Here is a 24,842-nt window from a genome sequence, read left to right on the forward strand (position 1 = left end):
TAGATTTAGCCCTGAAATTTCCAGAATTCTTTGGTCCAAGCGCTGCTTTTGCATAGAGACATTTGTCCAGGCTCCTTATGGCTTGCCCAAAACAATCGAAGAAAGAACAGGGCTGCCCAGCATTTAAACGGATCCAAAGGAACAGAAAACAGAAAAAAAATATATCTTTATTTTACAAAGTTAAAAGTGTATACTTGCATCTCCATCCGCCCTACACGTTTCGTACCCACCAGGGCACTTAATCATGGCCTAATGATTAAGTGCCCTGGTGGGTACGAAACGCATAGGGCGGATGGAGATGCAAGTGTACACAAATGTAGATTGTGGTTGCGAAGGATTATAATATTAGGCTAAAAAAACATACTTAGATTAATAGCATGCTCTTTTTCTAGAGGGAGGGCAGGCTGCTGTATTACCACATTTAGTATTGTTTTTATAACTGTTAATATAATGTATATTCTAATTTTTATCTGAAATTGTGAAAATGTTTTTTTTGTCCTGCAGCCGGACCTCCCTACACTCTCTATTTTGGTGTTAAGTTTTATGCTGAAGATCCTTGTAAATTGAAGGAAGAAATAACAAGGTATGGTTTACCTCAGATTTTTTTTAGCAGATTGGGTTCGAATTGGCACTAATGTCTATAGTAAAACTACTTAATTATACATGACTAATGGAACCAGTTATCTGCCTGATCTATAATACATCATTGTGTTGGTTAAGGAAAAAACCCCAGGATCTTTGATAGGAGCCAAGTCTGATGGGTGACAGGCTTGGCTTAGAAAAACGAATTACAAACTGATAACAGCTTCATTGTAATGTGTTATTTTTCAGATATCAGTTCTTCCTGCAAGTGAAACAGGATGTTCTACAAGGACGCTTGCCATGTCCATTTAACATTGCTGCTCAGTTAGGAGCATATGCCATCCAGTGTAAGTATCTCTCTGCAAAAACTCACACTCGGGTATCTGACTCGGTTCCCACAGGGAATCAGCCCTTTATTTACTAACAATAATGCCATAATTAATTGTTTTCATTATGTGGGTGGACTTTTCCAGTTGAAGGGCAACTCTTGCCAAGATCCAAATATAAAATAAACATACAGGAAAAATGTAATCCTAAGAATTTAAAAAATGTTTCAAGGATTTTAAAGGTAAACTGTCACATGTTTTACCAAAACACATCATTTAATAGTGCTGCTCCAACAGACTTCTGCACTGAAATCCATTTTTAAAAAGAGCAAACTGATTTTTTTATATTTAATTTTGAAATCTGACATGGGGCTAGACATATTGGGGCTTGTTTACTAACATTGGAGATTAATATCTGGAGATATTTCTGGAGATGTTGCCCTTGGCAACCAATCAGCAATTAGATTTAAACAGCCACATATAAGTTAGAAAACAAAAGCAAAGATGCTATGGGCAACGTCTCCAGAAATCTCTCCAAATATTTATCTCCAATGTTAGTAAACATTTCCAGGAGCCCCCAGTCATGTGACTTGTGCTCTGATAATCTTCAGTCACTCTTTACTGCTGTACTGCAAGTTGGAGTGGTATCACCCCCTCCCCTTCCCCCCAGCAGCCTAACAACAGAACAATGGGAAGGTAACCAGATAGCAGCTCCCTGACACAAGATAACAGCTGCCTGGTAGATCAAAGAACAGCACTCAATAGTAAAAATCTAGGTCCCACTGTGACACATTCAGTAACATTGAGTACAAGAAACAACAGCCTGCCAGAAAGCAGTTCCATCCTAAGTGCTGGCTCTTTCTGAAAACACATGACCAGGCAAAATGACCTGAGATGGCTGCCTACACACCAATATAACAAATAAATATAAATACCCTTGTTGGTTCAGGAATGATTGTAGAGTGAATTATTTTCAGTGTAAACAGTGTAATTTAGAAATAAAAGTGACACCATAAAAATCATGACAGAATCCCTTTAAAGTTGTTTGTAAACGTCATTGGTTTTGTATATTTCTGTTGATCCATAGGCAGCTAAAACGATTTCCCACAATGCCATACACACTTGAGATTTTCCTTCTTTACAGGTCTGTTAATCACAGACCACGCAAAGCATTGTAGGAAATTTAGCATTGTCTGGAAGGGTGCTTAGCTCTACTACATTAGACTGGCTTCACGTCAGCAGTACAGGAGACAGTCAAAATACTATTTTAAACTGGAATTACATTTTCTAGTAATGTTAAAATAGTATATTGGAAAGTTCATCAGACTTACTTTTCCTTTAATTATGCAAAACTGTATAGTTTTGACTTTTTAGCTGGAGTTTCCCTTTAAAGTTTTTACCTTCAGTTGACACTTCTCATTGTTACAGTGATTTTAAGACACACCCTTATGTTATAAAAGGCAGCCCAGGAGCAGTAACCCATAGTAACCAATAACATGCTTGCTTTTAAACAGGTGACTAGTAAATGTTGTCTGCTGATTGGTTGCTAAGGGTTATTGCCCATGGGCAAACTTAGTGGCTTTTATTACATAATCCCCAATGATCTTTAAACACTGGGCAAATTTGCACCTGGGTAGTAACCCATAGTAACCAATTAATGATTAGGTTTTTTTAGCCATCTGCAGGTTGAACAGTGAAAGGTGATTGGTTGTCATGAGTTACTGCCCAGGTGCCCATTGTTTATAAATGAACCCAGTGTGTTGTGTTAGTATTTCTTTAACTATATAGTTACAAGAGCCATAACCTCGGTACTCAGTCTTAGGCTTATTCCATGAAATGTTCTCTGATGCCATACTAAAGACCATGCCTTTGACCTGAAAGGCCCTCTGCTTAGGTTGCAATGATAATATTCAAAATTGATCCATTCTAAAGATTCACTTAGGTTCAGTTTACTTTATTTGCTCTAAATTTTGTAACCCTAAAACATATTGAATTCTTGTTATTAAATATGCCAATGGACCCCAATAGTACATGGCGGATCACCAATATTTAGTCTGCCTTGGCATTTATTGTGTTTGTGGCAGACTGTGTGCTGCTTTTTCCTTCTACTAAAAGCCCACAGGCATATTATTGACAGGCCTGATAAATGAAAGCACATGAATGCAGTCGTTTCAATAGGTCAGACCTCCTGTTAATTTGACTACCAATGTTGATGTAATTCAAACTGCTGGAAAAACAACTAAACAAATATTTTTTGAGTTATTTAAGTTATTTTTTAATAGTTTTAAGTGGCATCTAGATCTATGTTTCCTCCAAATTATCCCTGCTCTGTTAGAACAAAAAAACAAAGTCAGTTTACCTTAGGTTCTAATGACTCTGCTTGGGTAATCCCTGCTGATGTATATTTCTATATATATTCTATGTTTGTGTGGTTAATTTTTCACTTTATATTTGGTCTTTTTCTTAACTCAACATTTATCTACAAATGCTCTCAAGGATAGTTGATAAACTCATTTCCATAGAAGAGAGTTACATGTAAATGTATTGGCGATTGACTGACTGTGACATATATACTAATAAAATACTGTGTATAGAAAACAGGAATTTTATATTACCGGTATATGAATTTGGCATCACAGAAGGATTAGTTAATTAGAATAAGACAATCACTGGTCTGTATGTGGAGCCACTAAACAAGCTCCCTGATCAATTTCACATTATACAAAGTTGATCACTCAAAAAGGAAAACCTGCTAACTCCCAATTGGAATGCATGTATGCTAATTAATGAAATAAATTTTCATCCGTTGGCCTTATGTTATTAGGTTCAATGTGTCACTTTTAACAGATTTTTTTTGCAACAATTTAGTTGAAGTGTTTTCAAGTTTTGTTGGGAAAAAATGTTCTATTTCTTCTTTAGCGGAACTTGGGGACTATGATCCATTTAAGCACGTTACTGGTTATGTGTCGGAATACCGCTTCGTGCCTGATCAGAAGGAGGACTTGGAAGAGACCATTGAGAGGACACACAAAACCTTAATGTAAGAAATCAGTCACCTCTGTTTTTCAGTGTAATTTAAGCTTGTAATTAGTAAAAGTACAGCAACTGGGGACCTGCACATTAGCCTCAGCCCACGCTTACTGAAGGGGGTGAAACCAGGATGCAGAGATTGGGGAATAACGAGGGGCATCATTATTTTTGTTTAAAATATTGTTTAATGCCTTCAGTTACAATAAAAATGGAAACATTTAGCAATCATGCAGTAGATTTAAAATGTAAAACAGTAGCTTTACTACTTAAAATATATATATATATATATATATAAAGTTCAGAACTGGTGCACCCGTCACTCAATGGTAATGCCTGGGTGCTGGTTGTAAACAGTGATCTGTAGCGCACAAAAGAACCGCACACACAGGACTTTATAGTGAAAAACAAAAATTGTTGGCTTTATTACGACGTTTCAGCTCCTAAACTCGAGCCGTCATCAGGAAGTGAAACCCCAACCACAACAAACCCTTTTAAACCCCAAAACGGCGCCAAAATTCAGGATGTGACATCATAGAGTTAGGTATAAATACATACAATTCATCAGTGCGCTGTTCCTATTGCATAAGGTAAGGTGCCCGTGAAACTTCTTGGTGCAAAGGGCCCAGGTCCCCCGTGTATATCCAGCGTTGTGAATATCTATGTTAGCGCCTACCAAATCAGTGTATAATCAATAAGTAAGTGTGCGCACAGTCAATTTATTAGACCAGCACTTACCGGCAGGATACAGCTTACCTGACGAGAGGGATCATTAGCACAGAGAAAATACCGTAGCGATGTCGCCCTTACTGCAGACGGCGGGCCAACCATCAGTGTCCCTAGCGTATCCGTGTTCATCCACAACTTAGGTGTTGTCCAGGTACTGACAGCGTCCAAGAGCAGAAGGCGCGTGCTGCCCTACACCACGTCACGAGCAGCTCCGTCCTATCACAGGCAGCCCTTATTGGCCACACCTCTTTGCACATCGCCCAGCAAGGGAATCCCTTGGAATGAGGGATATTCTTGTCACTTTGTTAGACCAGGTGTTGGTGGGCTTGTCACACCGTCCAGACAGCACTGCCCAGGGGTGTCAGCGAGAGGCAAGTATAATACCTGCCCCGCGCTCACTCCTTTGCGGGCAGTTTTGGGCTGTATGTACCTAACGGGCAAGCAGCCATTCACACAGGTCCTGGTGCAGTGTGGTATATTCGTTAGGGAGCTCATTCTCGTTAGTCGCCTTAGCACAGCGCCTCTCTGCTGCCCTATGTGTGATCTACGGTCGCACGTACGACAGGTTGGTCCGTCATCATGCCAAGGGGCCGACCTTGTTGTAATCCCACTCGTCTTCATGGGAGCTGGCCTGCTATAGAAATAAAATCAAAGGCCTGAACATATAGTTGGTTGGCCATTATATTTACATAGAGAGTCAGAAATGTCAGTAATGTTTGATGACACACTTGATTGGTGGCAGCTGACATTTCTGACTCTCGATGTAAATATAATGGCCAACCAACTATATGTTCAGGCCTTTGATTTTATTTCTATAGCAGGCCAGCTCCCATGAAGACGAGTGGGATTACAACAAGGTCGGCCCCTTGGCATGATGACGGACCAACCTGTCGTACGTGCGACCGTAGATCACACATAGGGCAGCAGAGAGGCGCTGTGCTAAGGCGACTAACGAGAATGAGCTCCCTAACGAATATACCACACTGCACCAGGACCTGTGTGAATGGCTGCTTGCCCGTTAGGTACATACAGCCCAAAACTGCCCGCAAAGGAGTGAGCGCGGGGCAGGTATTATACTTGCCTCTCGCTGACACCCCTGGGCAGTGCTGTCTGGACGGTGTGACAAGCCCACCAACACCTGGTCTAACAAAGTGACAAGAATATCCCTCATTCCAAGGGATTCCCTTGCTGGGCGATGTGCAAAGAGGTGTGGCCAATAAGGGCTGCCTGTGATAGGACGGAGCTGCTCGTGACGTGGTGTAGGGCAGCACGCGCCTTCTGCTCTTGGACGCTGTCAGTACCTGGACAACACCTAAGTTGTGGATGAACACGGATACGCTAGGGACACTGATGGTTGGCCCGCCGTCTGCAGTAAGGGCGACATCGCTACGGTATTTTCTCTGTGCTAATGATCCCTCTCGTCAGGTAAGCTGTATCCTGCCGGTAAGTGCTGGTCAAATAAATTGACTGTGCGCACACTTACTTATTGATTATACACTGATTTGGTAGGCGCTAACATAGATACTCACAACGCTGGATATACACGGGGGACCTGGGCCCTTTGCACCAAGAAGTTTCACGGGCACCTTACCTTATGCAATAGGAACAGTGCACTGATGAATTGTATGTATTTATACCTAACTCTATGATGTCACATCCTGAATTTTGGCGCCGTTTTGGGGTTTAAAAGGGTTTGTTGTGGTTGGGGTTTCACGTCGTAATAAAGCCAACAATTTTTGTTTTTCACTATAAAGTCCTGTGTGTGCGGTTCTTTTGTGCGATATATATATATATATATATATATATATATCATCCTCAAAAAGGAGCACTCACAGGTCTTACAACTCATCAAAACCTGTGAGAGCTCCTTTTTGAGGATGATACACGTTACAGTTTAAGGATTGCAGTCGTTCCACATTTTTTCGTGAGTGCTGGTATCCCAATAGTATATATATATTTGTGATTTTTTTATATGTATTTTGTGTTTTTTTTATAAGATCGGACTTTTAAAAAAATCACGAATTTTTCAGAATTTATTAAACCCTGAGGATGGAAAAGTCTGAATCTGAAAATCCGGCATCTCAGACCTGTCGATATTGTGTATAAGTCAATGGGAGAAGTCCCAGTGATTTTTTGATGTGCGCTGGTTTTCGTGCAATAAAACGAAGCTTTTGGAGTTTAAACACAGACACATTCATTTAGGCAAGTTTGGATTACTTTAATTATAAGTAGGATTCCCGGACATCTAATAATATAAGCAGAAACAAATTCAAATCTCTGCCCATTACACAATTTATACCATGCTTTATAATATTGTATATATATATAATTTACCAACACAACCACCACTTTCTTCCTCTGTTCTCACTCACATATGCCTTTTCTTCTTTCCTAATATTCCATCTTATATAACTCACCCATATTAACCTAAAAAAATGTGCTATTAAGACTGGACTACTCTGTTGCATGGTATAAATTGCCTCGTTGTTGTCTCTGGTCTGGTTTCTGGAACAAGTGAAATTATATCTCACTACCCGAACCTCTGTAGTCCCATTCTTTGTTTCAGTCGTGTGCGGCTCTGAGTTTAGGAGGCTACTTGGACATTTATGTGATCCTGACTAATTTCAGGCATTGTTAGAAGTTTAAACTAAGAGAATTGAAAAGCTGACACAATATTCATTATAGCCTTTAGCTATATGCTCACCTCGGTTTCACCTCTTGCCTTAATATGCTTTTACCTTAATCTCTTCTCTGTGCTATTGATATTCTTGTTAAAAGTTCACCAGCTGGATCGCCCTCTGTGCATCAAATGGCTTCACATAGAAACACAATCCATGCTTGGAGATTTGTCTGAAACAGAGCAAATCTATTTTGTTAAGCTGTAGTTTTTGTATGTTTGAGTTCATGCTCTACATACGTTTATTTCCATTGTCCATTGTCATTGAGATGACTGGCAGGCTGCATGAATGGGATCAGTTATCGGGAAACCCGTATCCAGAAAGCTCCAAAATACGCAGTTCACGGCAGCCATCTACCGGGTCTTCAGTAATCTGAGACTGAAACTGGTGAAGCGGCGCATGCACAGTTGGAGCAATTTCCCATTTCGCGACAACTGCGCGTGCGCTGAAATGAAGGAAATTGCCGAAGACCCTGAAGATGGCTGCCGTGAACTGCGATCCTTGAATCTGAATCCCTGATTACCCTTTGGGGTAAGCAAAAAGTTAGGGGCATTTCCTCAGGGGGGCAGCTAGGCTCAGGGGGAGGACAGAGGGGGGGCCTATGTGGGTAGGGGGGTAGGGTTTTTTTTTTTAGTTAAGGGTTGAATTCTCCTTTAAGGTATGAAGATCCAAATTACAGAAAGATCACTTATCCAGAAAAACCCTGGTCCCTAGCATTCTGGATAACATGTCCCATACCTGTACTGGCAGATTCATGAACTTGTCATAGAGATAACAGAGGATGAATTATTGTTTTTGCTGCTCTGTTATTACATATGAAAACATGTAATGCACAATACCTTAAAATCACCCAAAGTGCATGAACCAGTATTGGCTAACTTCATTGACCTCTCTTGACTGCATCACCACAATTAATGTAAAAAACAATTAAATGCGGCTGTGCCAAGTGCAACTACACCCTAGCAGATGCAGTGACACTGAAATTATGGGGAATTCCCATAGGGAGGAAGCACACCAAACAATTGGCTTTGCCTTTTTAGAACTCCTTTTTGTGCCAACTCTGCTGAATAAATGTTCTAAAAAGGCAAAGCCAATTGTTTGGTGTGCTTCCTCCCTATGGGAATTCTTGTATGAAAATTGGGCTTGGAAGTAGCTGGAGGAGTTGAATGCACCCTAAGGAGAAAAAGCAAGAAAAGTAAGTGGTGTGCCGAAGAAAATGTATGCTGGTATATACTGAAATTATGGGAAAAGATTATTGCAAACAATCTGGTTAGTTAGCTCTGGTTGCATTGGCCAGTGTATGCTCTCCTAACCCGCTGCCCTCCCTAGTGATCCAAGGCCTATAGGTTGAACGTTATGGGGAACTGCTTTCTTTAATAAACAGTAACCTTTATTTTGGCATTTTGTGGTATAGTACCAGGTAATTATAGCCACTAATTCGAAGTTTTTTTTTTTATTATCAAAGTCCGAATTTATCTCAACATTTTCTGCTACAAACTCCAATCAAATCCACTCGGATTTTTTACTCTTATTTATTTTTACATTTTCCCAAAAATTCACGATTTTTCCCGAATCCTCAAAAAACTTCAGGGTATTGCACAAAACCCACATCAAAAAATCATTGGGACTTCTCCCATTGACTTATATGCAACCTCGACAGGTCTGAGATGCCGGATTTTCAGATTCTGACTTTTGCATCCTCGGGGCTCTAAAAGTCCGATTTTATAAAAAAAAAATCACGCATTTTTGCTACTGGTTTAAACTCTGTTTGATGTACTTTATTCTGATTGGATAAATCTGGAATGATGTATTTTATCTTGATTGGTAGTTACTTTGGTGTCGTTGATGTGCTTTTCTCGGATTGGATAAATGTTGGATTATGTATTTCATCTTGATTGGTCAACACCCCCTTTAAAAAGGATGTACAGGGGTGTGACCATTAGCCTATGAGTTAGTTCCCATTTTGCACGAAACTCGTTCGACTATACATGTCCTAATAAAGATTTTTTTACTTTTATAATTTTTTTTGCTACTGCATCATTATTAGTGGGTCTCTTCTAATTTTTATTGCAAGCTTTGAATTGTGTTCACCCTTGGACTTGGACTTGGTTTTTTTTTGATGAGACCACACTGTTACTACTAAGTTTATATTTCTGCTCATTTTATTTTTAAGAAGAGAGCTACATACCACTATCTTCTTTATTCACATATGCATATGGTAAACTTTCTAACCCAGAAGAACTGCTTAATATGCTACTTCATTCAGGTTTTAACATTTTTGGCATCGCAGGCAATTTCTAAGTGAGATACAGACAAGTGCATAATGGTATTTGAATCTATCACACAGCAAGTAAAATTAATTGTGTGGTCTTATCCGTTTGCTTCTTTTTGCATGGAAAATAATACAGCACATCTTTTTTTTTACTTTTTTTTTCTTATAAAAGGTATTGTTTGTGTAAGAAACATGTAAATTAGTGAGGTTAATAAAACATTCCTTAATGTACTTTTAAAAAATATATAATTAGAATTTTTGTGTCATAGTTAAGTGGAATGTGACTTGATTTGCAAGATTTCCTGCAATGCTGGGTGTGTCAGCATTTCACTGATTTGCTTTCATTAACTATGACCTCTTTGTCAGGTTAAGCTACATAACAAGTCTCTTGGAAGGAGCACAGGAATAGAGTTTTCACGTCATAAACTGTGAGATATTTTTTTCTAAATTGAATTGCACCTCAAATTGAATCTGGTCCATGGGTTTTCATGTGATAAAACTTTTTCTCACTGAATTGAATCTGCCACTATATGGATTCATGCAACTTAGGATAAAATACAAGTTACTGTTTTATTATAACAGAGAAAAAGGAAATCATTTCGGGCATCTGATTTGATGGTTGAAACAATATGTCCCATACTTTAAGATAAATATGCATTTTTTCCATAGTCATTTTTAGTCCATTGGATCTAAGAGTTCTTGTGTATTGAAAGTGCTGGATAGTGACATTGAAGCTTTGAATTTTTTTTGATTTTTTTTTTTCCTCATTTTGATAGATTTGAAATGATTCTGGTTATGGTTGTTGTGTTAAATAACACAATAAAACTTGAATCCAAAGGAGTTTCACTGTTGAACAAAACCACCACATTTGTTATGTTGTCCCTTGTTGCCCAAAGCTTCGAAAACACTGCATTGAATAGCTTGTAGTAGTATTATCAAGGCAATTTGTTGTCAAATAAGATGCTCGATGCTGTATTGCCTTCTCCTATTTTTCCACGTACAACAGAGTTGGTCAATATTAAGATAACCAGCAGAGATTATAAATATTATTTATTTAAGCTTTCATTTTAAGGAAGTATGCATTCCGTGATGGTTGTATACACCAGGGCGAATTTTACCGCACAATCCTTGCATTTGTTTTACATTTGAATCTAACATCAAAGGAAGTCTGTGCTACTTTGTGCAGGTGTCTGGATAAATGGAAATTGAAGAGTAATACAAGCTGTTACATGAATATATATATTTGCCACCCAATATGGGTAACACTGGGCAACCAACTAGGGCCCAACGGTTGGATCACAATGAGAATAATACGGGCGGTTGGAACGAGGACCGCAATAATGAACCAATGCTGTCCTCAGTCCAACGGGATTTTTAAAACCGCCTGATCCACATCTGGTTGACTTTTGGCTGGAAATCGATCGGGAAGACCAATGGAGGGCCCCATGCACTGCCAATAAGCTGCCGACTTAAAGGACCAGTAACACTAATTTTTTTCAAGTTCAAAATCCACTCTACCCTTTTCCACCTGCAGATCTACCTCTCAGAAATGATACTATGATTAATACTTAATAAAAAAAATACCATTATAAAACACAGCTTCCGGATGTACTCTGTCTTTCCCCCAATGAATTGGGCTAGAAATGCACCACCTTATATTTTTGGCTTCTGGACCAGCCCAAAGCCTCCACAGCTCTTTAGTAGTGGAGATTTGCACATGCTCTGGGCTGCAGTATATATAAACATAAAATGGTAAAAGACTGCTAACTCATGAACTGAAATTCACACAGGGGTACCGCTGTGTTGAGAAAGGGGTGCAAGTTGCCAGGGATGGCAAAAAACGACTCCAGGTAACTTCAAGAGCCAGAATTCTGATATTTAAATTGGAATTGCAGCTCTTTTAGTGTAGAGAGTGATTTTGCGCTCTCTGTACTAGCAATGTGGCACCCTTGGTCCACTCCAATACAAGAAAACTTGATGAGGAGGGACGGCATCAGCTGGGCCGCCTCAGGGCAGGACTCCATGCTGAATCAGCGATTAATTGACATTACGTTGCAGCATACAAGCCAATTAATTTTGCATTAGAATTCATTATATAATCAATCCAGTTCCATCAGCTTCTAAGTGATGTAATATCACACTTTCTACTAATGTATTGATTTTCCCAGATCCTTCGATTAGCTTCTCAAAAGCAGCACAGGGCTGAATAAGCATGTGCAGTAAAACTGACTCAGAAGATGGCATATCAAGATCAAAAGTTAGAGAACTGCGGCAGACAACTATGAAAGCATGGGTCATCATGTACAGATTACAGGATCAAGGGATGCCATTGCGCTATTCTGTGATTTTGGATGTGGCTTCTTTGATATAAAATCTATTTTTATTATTATTCATAATGGGCCAGCATATGCCTTGGTAACGTGTCGTGCCTCAATTAGTAGTTATTAGTACCAGTCAATTTTACCCTCATTAAAGTATATACTTTTATGTATAAATTTCATCCACTCCTCAGGAACACTTAAATATTTAAAGAAAATTGATCACATTGATGAACTTGCTTCTTGTTTTTACCTGTTACCTCATATCACACCTATAAATGCTCGAGGGCCGGCAATGCATTCTTTAGAAGCAGTTCTCACGCTTCAGCACACCATGGAACAAAGGTGTAGGGACCTATGGAAGATATCCGTATTTCATGCATATACAGCATTTAGAACTTTTCTGCTATCCATTAAACCAAATTCCTTTTAGCAAAAAACATGAGGTTTAAAATAAATAAATGAATCACAAATTGTTTAGTCATTTACACTGAACTTAGGGTGGGTCTGGATTTCTCTACCTTGCCAACTTCTGTATCAGATCCCTGTAAAGAAATACTAGATATGCAAGAGGCTAATTTTTGAAAAAGAAAATAAGTCTTAAAAGTTCTATGGAGTAATCTAGATTAGAATATATTATGTAGACTATAACATTTGGTCCAGCCTTTGGCTATGGAGTAAGATAGACTAGAAATTTCAATTTGGTCAGAGACCACTAGTTCCATTCAAATGAAAACATGGGTATAAAAAGCTGCAATAAGCCCTACACGTTGCCTGCTTTCATGGTCAAGGCCTGTGATGAATAAATAGAACTTTTTTAAAGGAGAACTAAACTCCCCATCCACTACCCTCCTTTGCTCCCCTCCCTGCATAGTCCATTATTTTAAAAAGTGTCCCTGAATGTCCCACTGACCTATCCATGCAGAGTAGCGCAACGGAGCTCATGGGAATCATCTTCTGATCTTTTTCTTCTTTTTGGCAATTTACTGCGCTTTCTAACGCATATGCAGTAGGTGTGAATACCAGACTGGCTCCAACTGCACATGCGCAAAACAGCTCAGTGTTGGCAGCCCCTTTGCAAAGGTATCCGAATATGGTGCCCATGAGCTTGCTGCGCAACTCAGCATGGATAAGTCAGCGTTACATCCAGGGGCACTTTTTTTAAATAATGGACAATGTGGGGAGAATGCAGGGAGTGGGGACAATGGAGAGTAGTGGATGGGGCCTTTTTTTTTGATGGGGGGGTTTTAGTTCTCCTTTAAGTGAAATTGACGGAGTGCTGCCCGAAATCTGTCATGGTCATAATAGTCACCTTGCTTTTTTTTCCAATAGAGCAATTTAGCTTTCACAACAACTCCGGATGCTCCCCTTTTATTTGTTCACCCCCTTTTTCCCAATATGGCACCTTTTACTATGTTAATCTTTTGCCTTAGACTGACATTGCAATTACTTGGGGTTTATTGTTTATCTTTTGGCAAGATCCCCTTGAATGGCACATTATGGTCTTAATTCTGATACTGTGTAGCACATCTGGTTTGGATCAAGCTGGTTTGGATCTGAACTCCAGTTTGTAAATTAATTTCCTGCATGCCTTATGAATTAAGTCATTTACTCTGATCAACTATGCGAACCAATGAAGCAATTAGAAATGAATCATATGCTTGTTTGTTTGTAGAGGTTGCAGTTGAGTAATTAGGCTGAGAAATTAACCCAGAAGTTGTTGGCATACAAGGATATTCAACTGGTGGCTTACCTGGACTGAGATGCAAAGTACAGTAGGCCCAGGAATTTCAAGTGCACAAATGTCCAAACAATCCACACATGACTAATGTTCAGAACAGGAATATGTTTAAATGTTTTTGGACTCAAAAACACCTTTACCAACAATGTCACACATTTTCTACTGATGTAAATAGGAAGCAATAATGGCAGCTTCTGACTTCTCTAGTAAAATACTTTGGTAGAAAATACACTTTGTTTGCTATAGCCCTTAATATGAATAGAAGTCGGTGGTAAGTAACCAAACTGTTAACACTACCAAACACTATTTAACTATATTGATTGATAACCATTACAATCTGATTCTTTTAGGGGACAGGTGCCTGCTGTAGCTGAATCAAATTATTTAGGAGTTGCCAAATCTCTTGAAATGTATGGAGTGGACCTTCATCCTGTTTATGTAAGTCCTGCATGAAACAAATAGAAATATAAACATGTAATAATCTAGCACAATAATATTTAGATCAGGGATCAGAAATGTTCTGTTTACTAATGTACAAAAATAAATTATAGTTACAGATCTGCATAAAAACAAAAAAGCTATGTGCCTAAAATGTATATACATTATGTATAACCACTTTGGACTTAGCATATATTTCCAATGTAACTATGTACTTTGAGCATTTGCATTATAACTTGGGGAAATGCATTGTCTCTCAGCAAAAGTATGCAACATTTAGCCCTCTAGATTTCCGAAACCATTTTCTGCCAAGGGAGGAGGGAATACTAGTACAACAGCAGCTTGAAGACTATAGACTGACCAGTGACTGTATATATGTGCTAATGAGATCATCAAATGAATGGATTTCCAAACAGATTGCATGCAGATTCTGATTGGAAATTTGGTCCCAAATAGAAATGTGTGTGCTCTACTATGCAAGTAGAGCAGGCTGTACATTGCTGCAAGACTTTTTCTAAAATTCACTAAAATATATACTGTACATAGCGAACTCCCTAACATATTTCTTACACATATGTGCTTAATATTTTCAACAAAAATTGCTAATCAAATTTAAAACATGGTTATTGTTAAGTTCTGCAGTTGCAATGAAATAGTCAAACTAGGCAAGTACGGTACATGTTAAATAAAGTAGCAGCAAGATAAAATTTAAATGCACATTTCTATTAAAATACATTTTATTGTTTGCAGCAGAGTGGATAAGGAGATGTTGTTCTGTTTCTGTCTTAGCAAAGTTTTTATTATGTCAGTGGCTAATGCTTGTTGAGAATGAGAAGATCAGAGCTGTTTTATGCCTGTGTATGTTTAGGGGGAACTATGGAACCAAAACTTCCACACCACAGATCTACATACAGCATGTGAGAATTAGATTAGTCCCTTATCCAGAAAGCTCTAAATTATGGAAAGTCAATCTCCCATAGGTTCCATTTTAAGAAAATAATTAACATTTATTCAAATTTTGCATAAAAACATATTGATGGGGTTATTTATCAAAGGTGCAGTTGTTCTTTACCTGAAAAATTCCAAGCTTTCTAGGGTATTTTTGAGTCAAAACTTAAATTTTCGCGGTAAAAAAAAACCTAAATTTTTTTCAGAGTTTAAAAAAGAAATAAACCTTGAATTTTTGGAGTTTTATTAGGCCCCAAACCTGGAAATAGCTTGAATCTGAAAATACTCCAGATAAAACCTGTCGAGGTCATGTAGAACTATGTGAAGATGTGTGTAGCCTTTATGATGTTGGGGGTTTTTTTTCAGTGGGTTTCGCTCAAAAACCTGATTAGGTCGAGCAATTTGAGTTTCTTTCCTGACGAAAACTTGATCAAAATTAGAGTATTCGAGTTTTTCACCGCGATTACACTGATTCGAGTTTTTGACATTCCAGTTTTTTCATCAATTAGAACATATTCGAATTATGAGTTTATTCGAGTTATAAAAAAAACCTGTACAAACTTGCCCTTTCATAAATAACCCCCTTAGGATTTTTAGCAGACCTAAGGTATAGTGAACCAAATTACAGAAAGATCCTTTATGCAGAATACCTCACGTCCAAAGCATTCCAGATGATAGATCTTGAACAAAACTAGAAGGCGGCTGTAAGTAGTACAACAGCCAGTTCTGCACCTAGAGTTGTAGAGCAGTAATGCTTTTAAAGGAGACAAATGTTAGGCACCCCCAAGTGATTATATTGACTTACCTGAAACCCCGGCCCAGTGCTCAGCAGAAAACTGCCCCGGCCCGGGTTTTACCAGTGAGCACCACTGAGAGATCTTCTTCATGCTTCCTCTTTCTTCCTCTTGCACAGTAGAATGAAAAGCAGAACTTTAACTAAAAAGTAGGTTATTTTGTTCTACTATGCATGTGTCTGCCTGGGGGAAATTTGAAGAAAGAAGAAGCCGGAAGAAAATCTCTCTGTGGTGCTTGCTAGACAAACCCAGGGTTTCAGGTAAATACATTCACTTGGGGGTGCCTAACATGTGGCACCTAAGTAGAATATTTGGAGGCCGAGCACTCCTGGGCATCAAACACAAATCGCTCTTCTCCAGATGGTTAAAAAGTTAAATTCTTTATTAAGACATAGTATCAATCAGACAAACTTAGCACCTGAGGTCTGACGCGTTTCGTGAAACAACACTTCCTCAGAGTCCTCACTTCCTGTCACATTACACCAAGTTTAAATCCCCCCCAGCTCACCTGTGCATTAATTAAGTTAATACACCTTTTAATTTAAAAACTTCAATCTGATTCGTTAAAAATTTCACGTCAGTTGGATTCAAAGGGAATACTTCAAAACCGGATGATTCCATATATTCACTTCTTAATTGATACAATGTATAAATACCATATAATTTCATATTTCATATCTTAAATATACAGAGAATCTCATTTATGTGACATTCAGTTTACTTCAACCATTATTTATTACTAAAATATAATTCGACACAATAGTTAATATCTGGAGACTCATATAAAAATTTGTAACTGTTTTGTTTCAACTTGTTAAAGTGGCGATTGTGCAACAATGTATAAATAATTCCTACAAACATATACAGTGTTATTTTATAGAGTAAGCTTCTAAAGTTAAAAATTTAAAAATAACAACTGATATCAAAGACTGAGTTTAGCCCTTCCGGTTGTCTAGTGTGTAGCTGAAATATCCATTTAATTTCTGTTTTTAATACTTTGGCTTGTAAATCACCACCTCTCGGGCCCAAACTGACTCTTTCTATTCCTTGCACAGACATCCATTTGGTATCTCCACCACTACACTCTCTGAAGTGTCTTGCCACAGGGGTATTCGCTTTTTCAGAGTTAATGTCATTAATATGTTCACGTATCCTGTTTTTTAAGTTTCAGCCAACATACTGTTTGTAACATTTCAAACAGGTTATCAAATACACCACTGATTTCGTGTTGCAATTAATGTAGCTCCTAATCTGATGTGTTTCCATGTGGCACCCCCAAATGCAAACAGACTTTCCTTCTCCTTTAAAGGGGCCACAATCAAATGTGTTTAACATTTTGAGTGCATAGAGCTTGAGTTGGACATGCATTCAGCATACAGCTTTAAACAGGCAGCAATTAGGGGTATTAGTATTAGTATTAGCTTATTTGCTCTTTTTAAACGAATAGGATAATCTAACAGGATAAACATCCGCAATGAGAGAAAGTATTTGAACAGAACAAGTGCACAGCCTAGGGTCATTATGTCTGCTTAAAATGGATCTACTTTAACCCAGAGACGTCACTACTAGCACTTTAAATGGGATGACTGATCACAGTTAATGAATAACTTTTGGTGCTTCAGTCACTGCTGAATTTTCATTTTGAGCAATAGCCAGCTGATGATAAATGCTTTAAAATTTGTATCTGCTGCTGAGCATTGTGTACCACTATGGGTCGATGTAGTACATAATTAAATACATAAACCTGCAGGTGGCAACTTGCTGTCAGGTTTCATTGTTTTCATTGTTGAAATCATATAGTCTACAAATTGTAGTACACAATGAGCATGTTTTATTTTTAGCCAGGTACAAGCAACTACAAATTGTTGAATATTTTAGCCCTGGGGGACACAGCATTCCATCTGAATTCTCACTTCGGTGGGGTCAGGGGATTGTTTTGTTAAATATTTTACAACCTTATCTGCCCAGACGTGACCCAAAGCAGTGGATTAACTACATATTCACTGAAGCAGCCGGCAGACATAGCTCTCACTATAGAGTTGTGGTGTGTGTGGATATAACTATTGTTTTGGACTGGGAGAGATGTCTTGATATAATGACTGTTACATACTCAACTGCTATGAACAGGCTGGCACCAATCCCCTACAGGGCAGAATGGACACAAGATCACCCTAAACAAAAAAAAGAATATATATCCATTACCTTCTTACCCTATACATTGAACACAGTCTTTTAATGATCAACACATATTTTAAATTTACTGAACCTTTATCTGTTTGAGTTTTTAAAGCATACTGCCCAAAGGTCCCGTTTTTTCGCAAGATAAACCCGATTTTGACAGCTTAGCCTGCAGTTCGGTTTCTTGCTGAAATGTCCCGAGTTTCTCTTTGGTCTCCTGCACTGATGCCAGAAAAAGACACAAAGCTTCTAAAACCTAATCAAATAAGTGGCTTTTTGGCAGAAAGCCCAGAATACTCAGCACCTGCACTTAGATACATTTGTAACTATTTAAGAGTAGCAAAGATACAATTGTAACTGTTTAAGATAAGCAAGTTTCTTGGGAGAACTGAGACTTAGGGCAATGGCACACCAGGAGATTAATCGCCAATGATATAAATCTCTACTTCTGTGGGCTATAAAAGTTTTCACACCGGCAATATGGATCACTGTACCAGAGGCCACCCCTTCAGACTAGAAGAAAAGAACTTTCATTTGAGGCAACGTAGGGGGTTCTTCACAGTCAGGACAGTGAGGTTGTGGAATGCACTGCCGGGTGATGTTGTGATGGCTGATTCAGTTAATGCCTTTAAGAATGGCTTGGATGAGAATGCACGTAAAATAGTAGTTTGCACTCAACAAAAAGAGAGTGTATACAAGACTATGATGAAGTGGTATCTTACACCTGACAGACTCTCCAGAATCTATCCACAATCCAGTCCTATGTGCTGGAGAGATTGTCAATTTAGGGGCACACTTCACCATATTATGTGGACTTGCCCGAAACTGTCTGAATTTTGGGTGGCGGTTTCCGGGTTAATATCCTCGGTCATGAGAACTCCCATTACTATTGAGATGCCCAATTTATTGTTAGCACTCCCAGTTCCGAAATTGTCGAATGCGGTCCAAAAATGGATCAACCAAGTAGCCACTGTAGCACGGTTGGCTATTACTTCCAAATGGAAATCGCCAACGGTCCCTACGATTCAGGAGGTCATCTCCAGACTCGATATAAATAGGAAGTTCGAGGAAATGACAGCTCGGATAACCGATACCCTGCAACAACACAATGATGTCTGGGGGAACTGGGAGTACTACAAAACCACAATAGCTGATGTGACCTAGTTTCCCCGCTCTTGGTTTTTTCCACTGGGCATGGTTATTCCATTACTGGTCTCCATATTTTATTTTATTTTATTTTGTTTTGTTTCCTTTCCTTTTCTCTTCTTTTTTCTTTTTCCTTTGATCTCTTTATGGTTCTTTCCTATCTTTTCTCTCATTACTGTTACAGTATTGTGATAATAGTCTCCGGCTGTATTGTTTTAATAACTGCTGTGACTGTTGTACGAAGACAAGCAACATAATGTATCGATTACTTTACTTGTACTGTACTGAGAAAACAATAAAAATTTTAAGTTACAAAAAAAAAAAAAAAAAAAAAAAAAAAGAATGGCTTGGATGATTTTTTGGACAGACATAATATCAAAGGCTATTGTGATACTAAGCTCTATAGTTAGTATAGGTATGGGTATATAGAATTAAATTAAAAGTAGGGAGTGGTGTATGTATGGATGCTGGGTTTTCATTTGGAGGGGTTGAACTTGATGGACTTGTCTTTTTTCAACCTAATTTAACTATGTAACTATGTAATATTGCAAATCGCTGGTGGTAAAACCCTTGTGTCACTTCAGTCTCCCAAAATCGCTTGAAGTTTCCTCTTGAGGCAACTTCAAGTGATTTTGGGAGACTGAAGCGGCCCGTGGGTTTTACCACTAGCAATTCACATTATTTCTTATAGGAAAGCTTTTTACTGAAGAATAGTCGCCTGCAAAAACAGAAATTTATCACTGGTGATTAATCTCCTGGTGTGCCATTGCCCTTACAGTTGAAGAGCAAATTCATCTTCATTAGTAAAACGATAACAACACATAAAAAATGACCCTAAAACGGTCAGAAATGTGTTCAAACTTTCCATAAAATGCTATAATTTGTAAAGTGAACATGGAATCTACACTTTTCAAATGTTGGGAGGTATGGTTAATGTAGATGGCAAATTGCACCAATATCCAATGTAACCAAATCCGTTGACCATATGATTAAGGTAAGCAGGGTGCTACTGCATCATCTAGTGGTTTCTCAGTTCTTGCACCACAAGATCAATGCAGCTGCTGAATCAGTGGCGCAATTATAGATGAAGCAGACCCTGTGGTCAAGAGGGGAACCGGAGTACAGGGGAGCCCGGACTGAGGGGTCTGCTGAAAAGAATATCCCTCTCCCCAGCCACTTTCCTACCCAGTGTCAGACTGAGACACCAGGGGCCCACCAAAAAAACTTAGATCAGGGGCCCATCAAAAAACTTCAGATTAGGGGTCCACTCTCAGTACTATTTCCTTCCTCTCCTCACTCAATTTATAATCTCCTAGTCTCTTTTCTTTACATACTATAATCTATTATTCCATCTATTTGTTCTCATAGAAATAAGGAATTACCATGAAATAGGCCAAATGTTTAGCAGCATGAGGGCACCCTGACACCTGGGCCCACCTGGAGTTTTCCTGGTATCGCTGTGGGTCAGTCCGACACTGGGGGGGGGGATTCTGGCACACATTAGTTTTGCCACTGTGCTAAATATATTATGTCTAAAATTGTTAAAATGATTAGCAAAGCAATTAAATCATTATTTTTCCATATTTAATAGGCCCTCTTAATGTAGAAGGACTTGGGTTAAGCATAAACAATCCACATTTTCATATAATCATATAAATGTATTATTTTTTAGAAAAGTATTTATCTCTAATGATATCTGCCTATGGATACTTCTGTAAAGGCATCTACAATTCTCTTTGATCACACACAAACCAAGGGCACACATACATGGTAGCTTACATACACCCTTCCCATAATTCCTTAAATGAGGTTTATTAATACCATTTTTGCTCTGTGTGTAGCATGAGGCATGCAATGATGCAAATGCATTAAATTTTAAGAAAGCTTATATTGTATTTAATGTATAGCGTTGGGCTTTTTGGCTTTTTATAGCCCACCTCTCCCTCACCTCTCTGGTTCTTTTGTTTTATTTATAGTACCAATTAAAATCTCAATTACAAGCATAATGGCAATCCAGTTTCTTGTAAATTATTAACAGCTGGAAGAAAAGCACCACTGAGAAATGTATTTCATTGTGCATTTCATAATACTAAGCACCAAATCATTAAGGCATTTAATTCCATTTGCTTTAATGAAAGATCATTTTCTGCACTCAATTCTTCTTACTCATAGTGAGATATCCCTAGTCATGTCATTGCTAGTGCAGTGTAAAAGTATGGTAGCATAGTTTAGAAAGGGAATAGTATGCATATGCTGGAAAACTTCCCGTGGACAATAGCAACATCTCCATTAAGTAGTCATACAGTATTTACATATATAAATATATATACTGTATAGCAGCTGAGGCATAAAGGTACATATGTATAAAGGTAAATATGTACAATAAATCCTACCAGCTATAATATCCCCAGGGGTCTTCATGTGGTATATACTGTATTTATTGTCATTATTGGTTATTGGCATTATCCATTATTCATACTTGCTTAGATTTGTGTTGAAATTGATATTTTTTGTAATTTGCTGCTTTATTAACTTATTCACTTGAGCACATCACAGCATATTGACTTTTCACATGAGCATTACTAAGAGACCAAGGTGTACTCCCTGACAATTAAAAAAAATAAATAAAAGCTTCTAAAATGAATCTTCCTGGTATCCTATTACAGATATGAAGGTGTCTGTAATGTAAATATTTTCATTTCATTTCATTCCCAACAGTTGTGTTATAATACCACTGTTTCTACTTCTTTACATAATTCACTTTCTGTCTGATCTTGTATTTTGTGTAAAGATTATTTTAATCTTATGTAATATTATTGCACAGCAATTTTTTGCCTGTAATTCCAAGAGGAATATTATTGTTTCCAATTGATATTGTCTCCAATCATAGTTTACATTTGTATATAATGTTGTCTTATGATAATTTCGTTTTGGAAGACTTTCTTAATGGGCAACACCCTACAGTGATTTGTTATAGCATGAACTTGATAGCATGTATATTTTGTAGAGGGTTTCTGTCTCCAAACCTTGCCAACCTTCTCTTGGTGGTTGTCCTCCTGCCTCTGACCTTATTGAGCACTAGCACAGGCATAGCTGGCAAAATATAGTGACTAGAAAGGTAAAGGACTTTCACTGGACCATTGACATGACATGAAGGCAGTAACATTTACAGTAGTTCATATTTTAGACAGCTGGGGAATTTAGCTGTATTTCTCATGGTTTGACACCAGCACTTAGTACTTATATAAACTTTAAACAAATGAGCGAGGCCTGGCATATAAGTCAATGGGGGTATCCTTCCTAGATATTACTATACCCACTACAAATGGCTCTTCTCTTTTTCAGCTTAACATGTTACTGCTATTCTAATTTATTCTTCCTATTCTTCAGGGGGAGAACAACTCTGAATACTTTGTAGGTCTGACTCCGGTAGGACTGGTTGTGTACAAAAATAAAAAGCAAGTGGGAAAATATTACTGGTAAGTTACATTTTGCTAAGCATACTTAGATAAGGTGCTAAATGGTTTTAAAAAGGTGCAAATATTGAAGACTCCTATTTTGTTTTTTTTTGTTTTTTATTCAGTTATTTTAAAGGAACAGTAACACCAAAAAATGTAAGTGTTGTAAAGTAATGAAAATATCATGTAGTGTTGCCCTGCACTGGTAAAACTGATCTACTTGCTTCAGAAACACTATTATAGTTCATATAAACAAGCTGCTGTGGAGCAATGGTGGAAATTGAAAAACGGCTATATGGCACAGGTTAACTAATGGATAACAGATAACACCATTAGACAGACAGAGCTTATTTGCTATCTGTTGTGTAACCTGAGCCTTTTCTTCTATGAATGGCTGCCCCCTTTGCTATACAGCAGCTTTTTATATAAACAATAGTAGTGTTTCTTAAGCAAACACAGCAGTTTTACCAGTGCAGGGCAACACTGCATTATATTTTCATTACTTTAAAACACTTCTATTTTTTGACGTTACTGTTCCTTTAATAATAAATCTTGTTAAACAGTGGGTTACACTAGGGGGTTATTTACTAAAGCTCAAATTTATCTGGTTGGGCTTTTTGGGGCAGAAACTAGAATTTTTTTGTGGAAAAAAAGATTTATTATACCCTGATGCTGCAAAAGCCTGAATCCGAAAATCCGCCATCTCAGACCTGTCGAGGTTCTGTATAATTGAATGGGAGAGGCACCTATCTCAATTTGAAGTTTTCATGGTCAGCGCTGGGTTTAGCCCGAAAAAATAGAGCGATTTAAGGAAAAGCCAGAAAAATTAGAGTGGGGTTTTGCTCTATTTTATCGAGTTTATTAATAAATAAGGTCAAATCCAGCGTGGGAGTTTGGTCATGGTATTTTTTAATAAAATATAAGATAAATTTGGATTTTAGTAAATAACCCCTTAGGTGTGCAGTGTTTTGTTCCTCGTAGCATGGACTCTTAGCCTAAAATATCCCTGACAAGCAAACTGCTATACCTAGCAACAAACTGCTATCCCTAGGCTGGGAGCTTCTTCTTCTTTCCGTGTATATTCCCTTCTGCAAGAAATGTTATTAGTCACATAACCCACAAAGAAGGAAAAGAACACAAAAGGCAAAACAATATGCTAAGTCCCTGACTTAATTATCATTATCAAACTTCTGCCTGCCTATTCCATGTGCAAACTTCCCTGTACATGTGCAGATTGGGGAACAGGAGAACCCCCTCTCCCCATTAGCTCTGCCACCGGATTCAGCTGCAACTGTCCAGCGATGGTCTGGGATGTAAGTTTGTTTCAAGAGTTGTTTTTCTATATACACATTCCATGGGCCCTACCTAAAGTGCTGCTCTAGCCACGGGCCTGTATAGAAATATAGCCTTTATTGTACAGTATAGTATGAAGGTATATCACATCCATAGAAATAAGTGCAATTGATTTGACTTATTTCTACAGATATACCATGACCTGGATGAATGAGAATCTTCACAAATATATCACATCCCTTTTTTGTTTGCTTCATAGCATTTGGATTTATAACTTGTATTGTTATGTCTTTAGATATAATAGCCATTATAATTGATTGCATTTTTCATGTTCACCCCTTTATGTAATTGATTATACTTTGCTAATATATTTACAGGCCAAAAATGACAAAGATACATTTCAAAGAGACACAGTTTGAAGTACAAGTCCTTGGAAAAGATGTAAGTTCTCTGTGATTTTATTGCAAAATAAAATGTATATCGTTATAAATAAGCATCAGTAGTGGGGAAATTGTGAATTGTGCTATGAATTCCAAATGACTTGTTCACAGGTACTTTTACCAGAACAGTTGAACTATATTAAAACATAAATATGTACAGAAAAAATAAAATGTGATAATATATAACTCAGAAACTTATAAACAAAATCTAAAAATCAAAATTTTTTTTAGAAAAACTATTAAAAATGATATTAAAAATGTGTGTTTCTTAGATTAAATTAAGTTTACAATTTACATTCTGCAAGTTCTAACTCAAGCATTAAATCAAGCATTATGACCAACAGGCTGCAGATCATTCAGTTTAGATATACAGTATGTTTCAAAGAGTATCAATGATTTCAAATTCTCCCTTCCTTGGTTGCCAGTGACAAGCATTTACACAATGGCAAATTGATACTGCAGCTTTTTCAGCTG

The 24,842-nt window shown here is 37.9% G+C and overlaps 1 protein-coding gene across 2 annotated transcripts in view; it reads left to right on the plus strand.

Moving 5' to 3' along the window:
* epb41l4a.L (erythrocyte membrane protein band 4.1 like 4A L homeolog) overlaps positions 1-24,842 on the plus strand; it is a 128,806-nt gene that overhangs the window by 57,288 nt on the left and 46,676 nt on the right. For both annotated transcript variants that reach the window (XM_018264384.2, XM_018264369.2), the window contains exons 4-9: positions 505-583; positions 832-929; positions 3,828-3,948; positions 14,024-14,111; positions 22,568-22,656; positions 24,306-24,369. In XM_018264384.2, coding sequence (XP_018119873.1) covers positions 505-583; positions 832-929; positions 3,828-3,948; positions 14,024-14,111; positions 22,568-22,656; positions 24,306-24,369 — 539 coding nt within the window. The remainder of the gene's footprint in view (positions 1-504; positions 584-831; positions 930-3,827; positions 3,949-14,023; positions 14,112-22,567; positions 22,657-24,305; positions 24,370-24,842) is intronic.

The sequence above is a fragment of the Xenopus laevis genome, chromosome 1L, assembly GCF_017654675.1.
Source record: "Xenopus laevis strain J_2021 chromosome 1L, Xenopus_laevis_v10.1, whole genome shotgun sequence".
Taxonomy (NCBI): Eukaryota; Metazoa; Chordata; class Amphibia; order Anura; family Pipidae; genus Xenopus; species Xenopus laevis.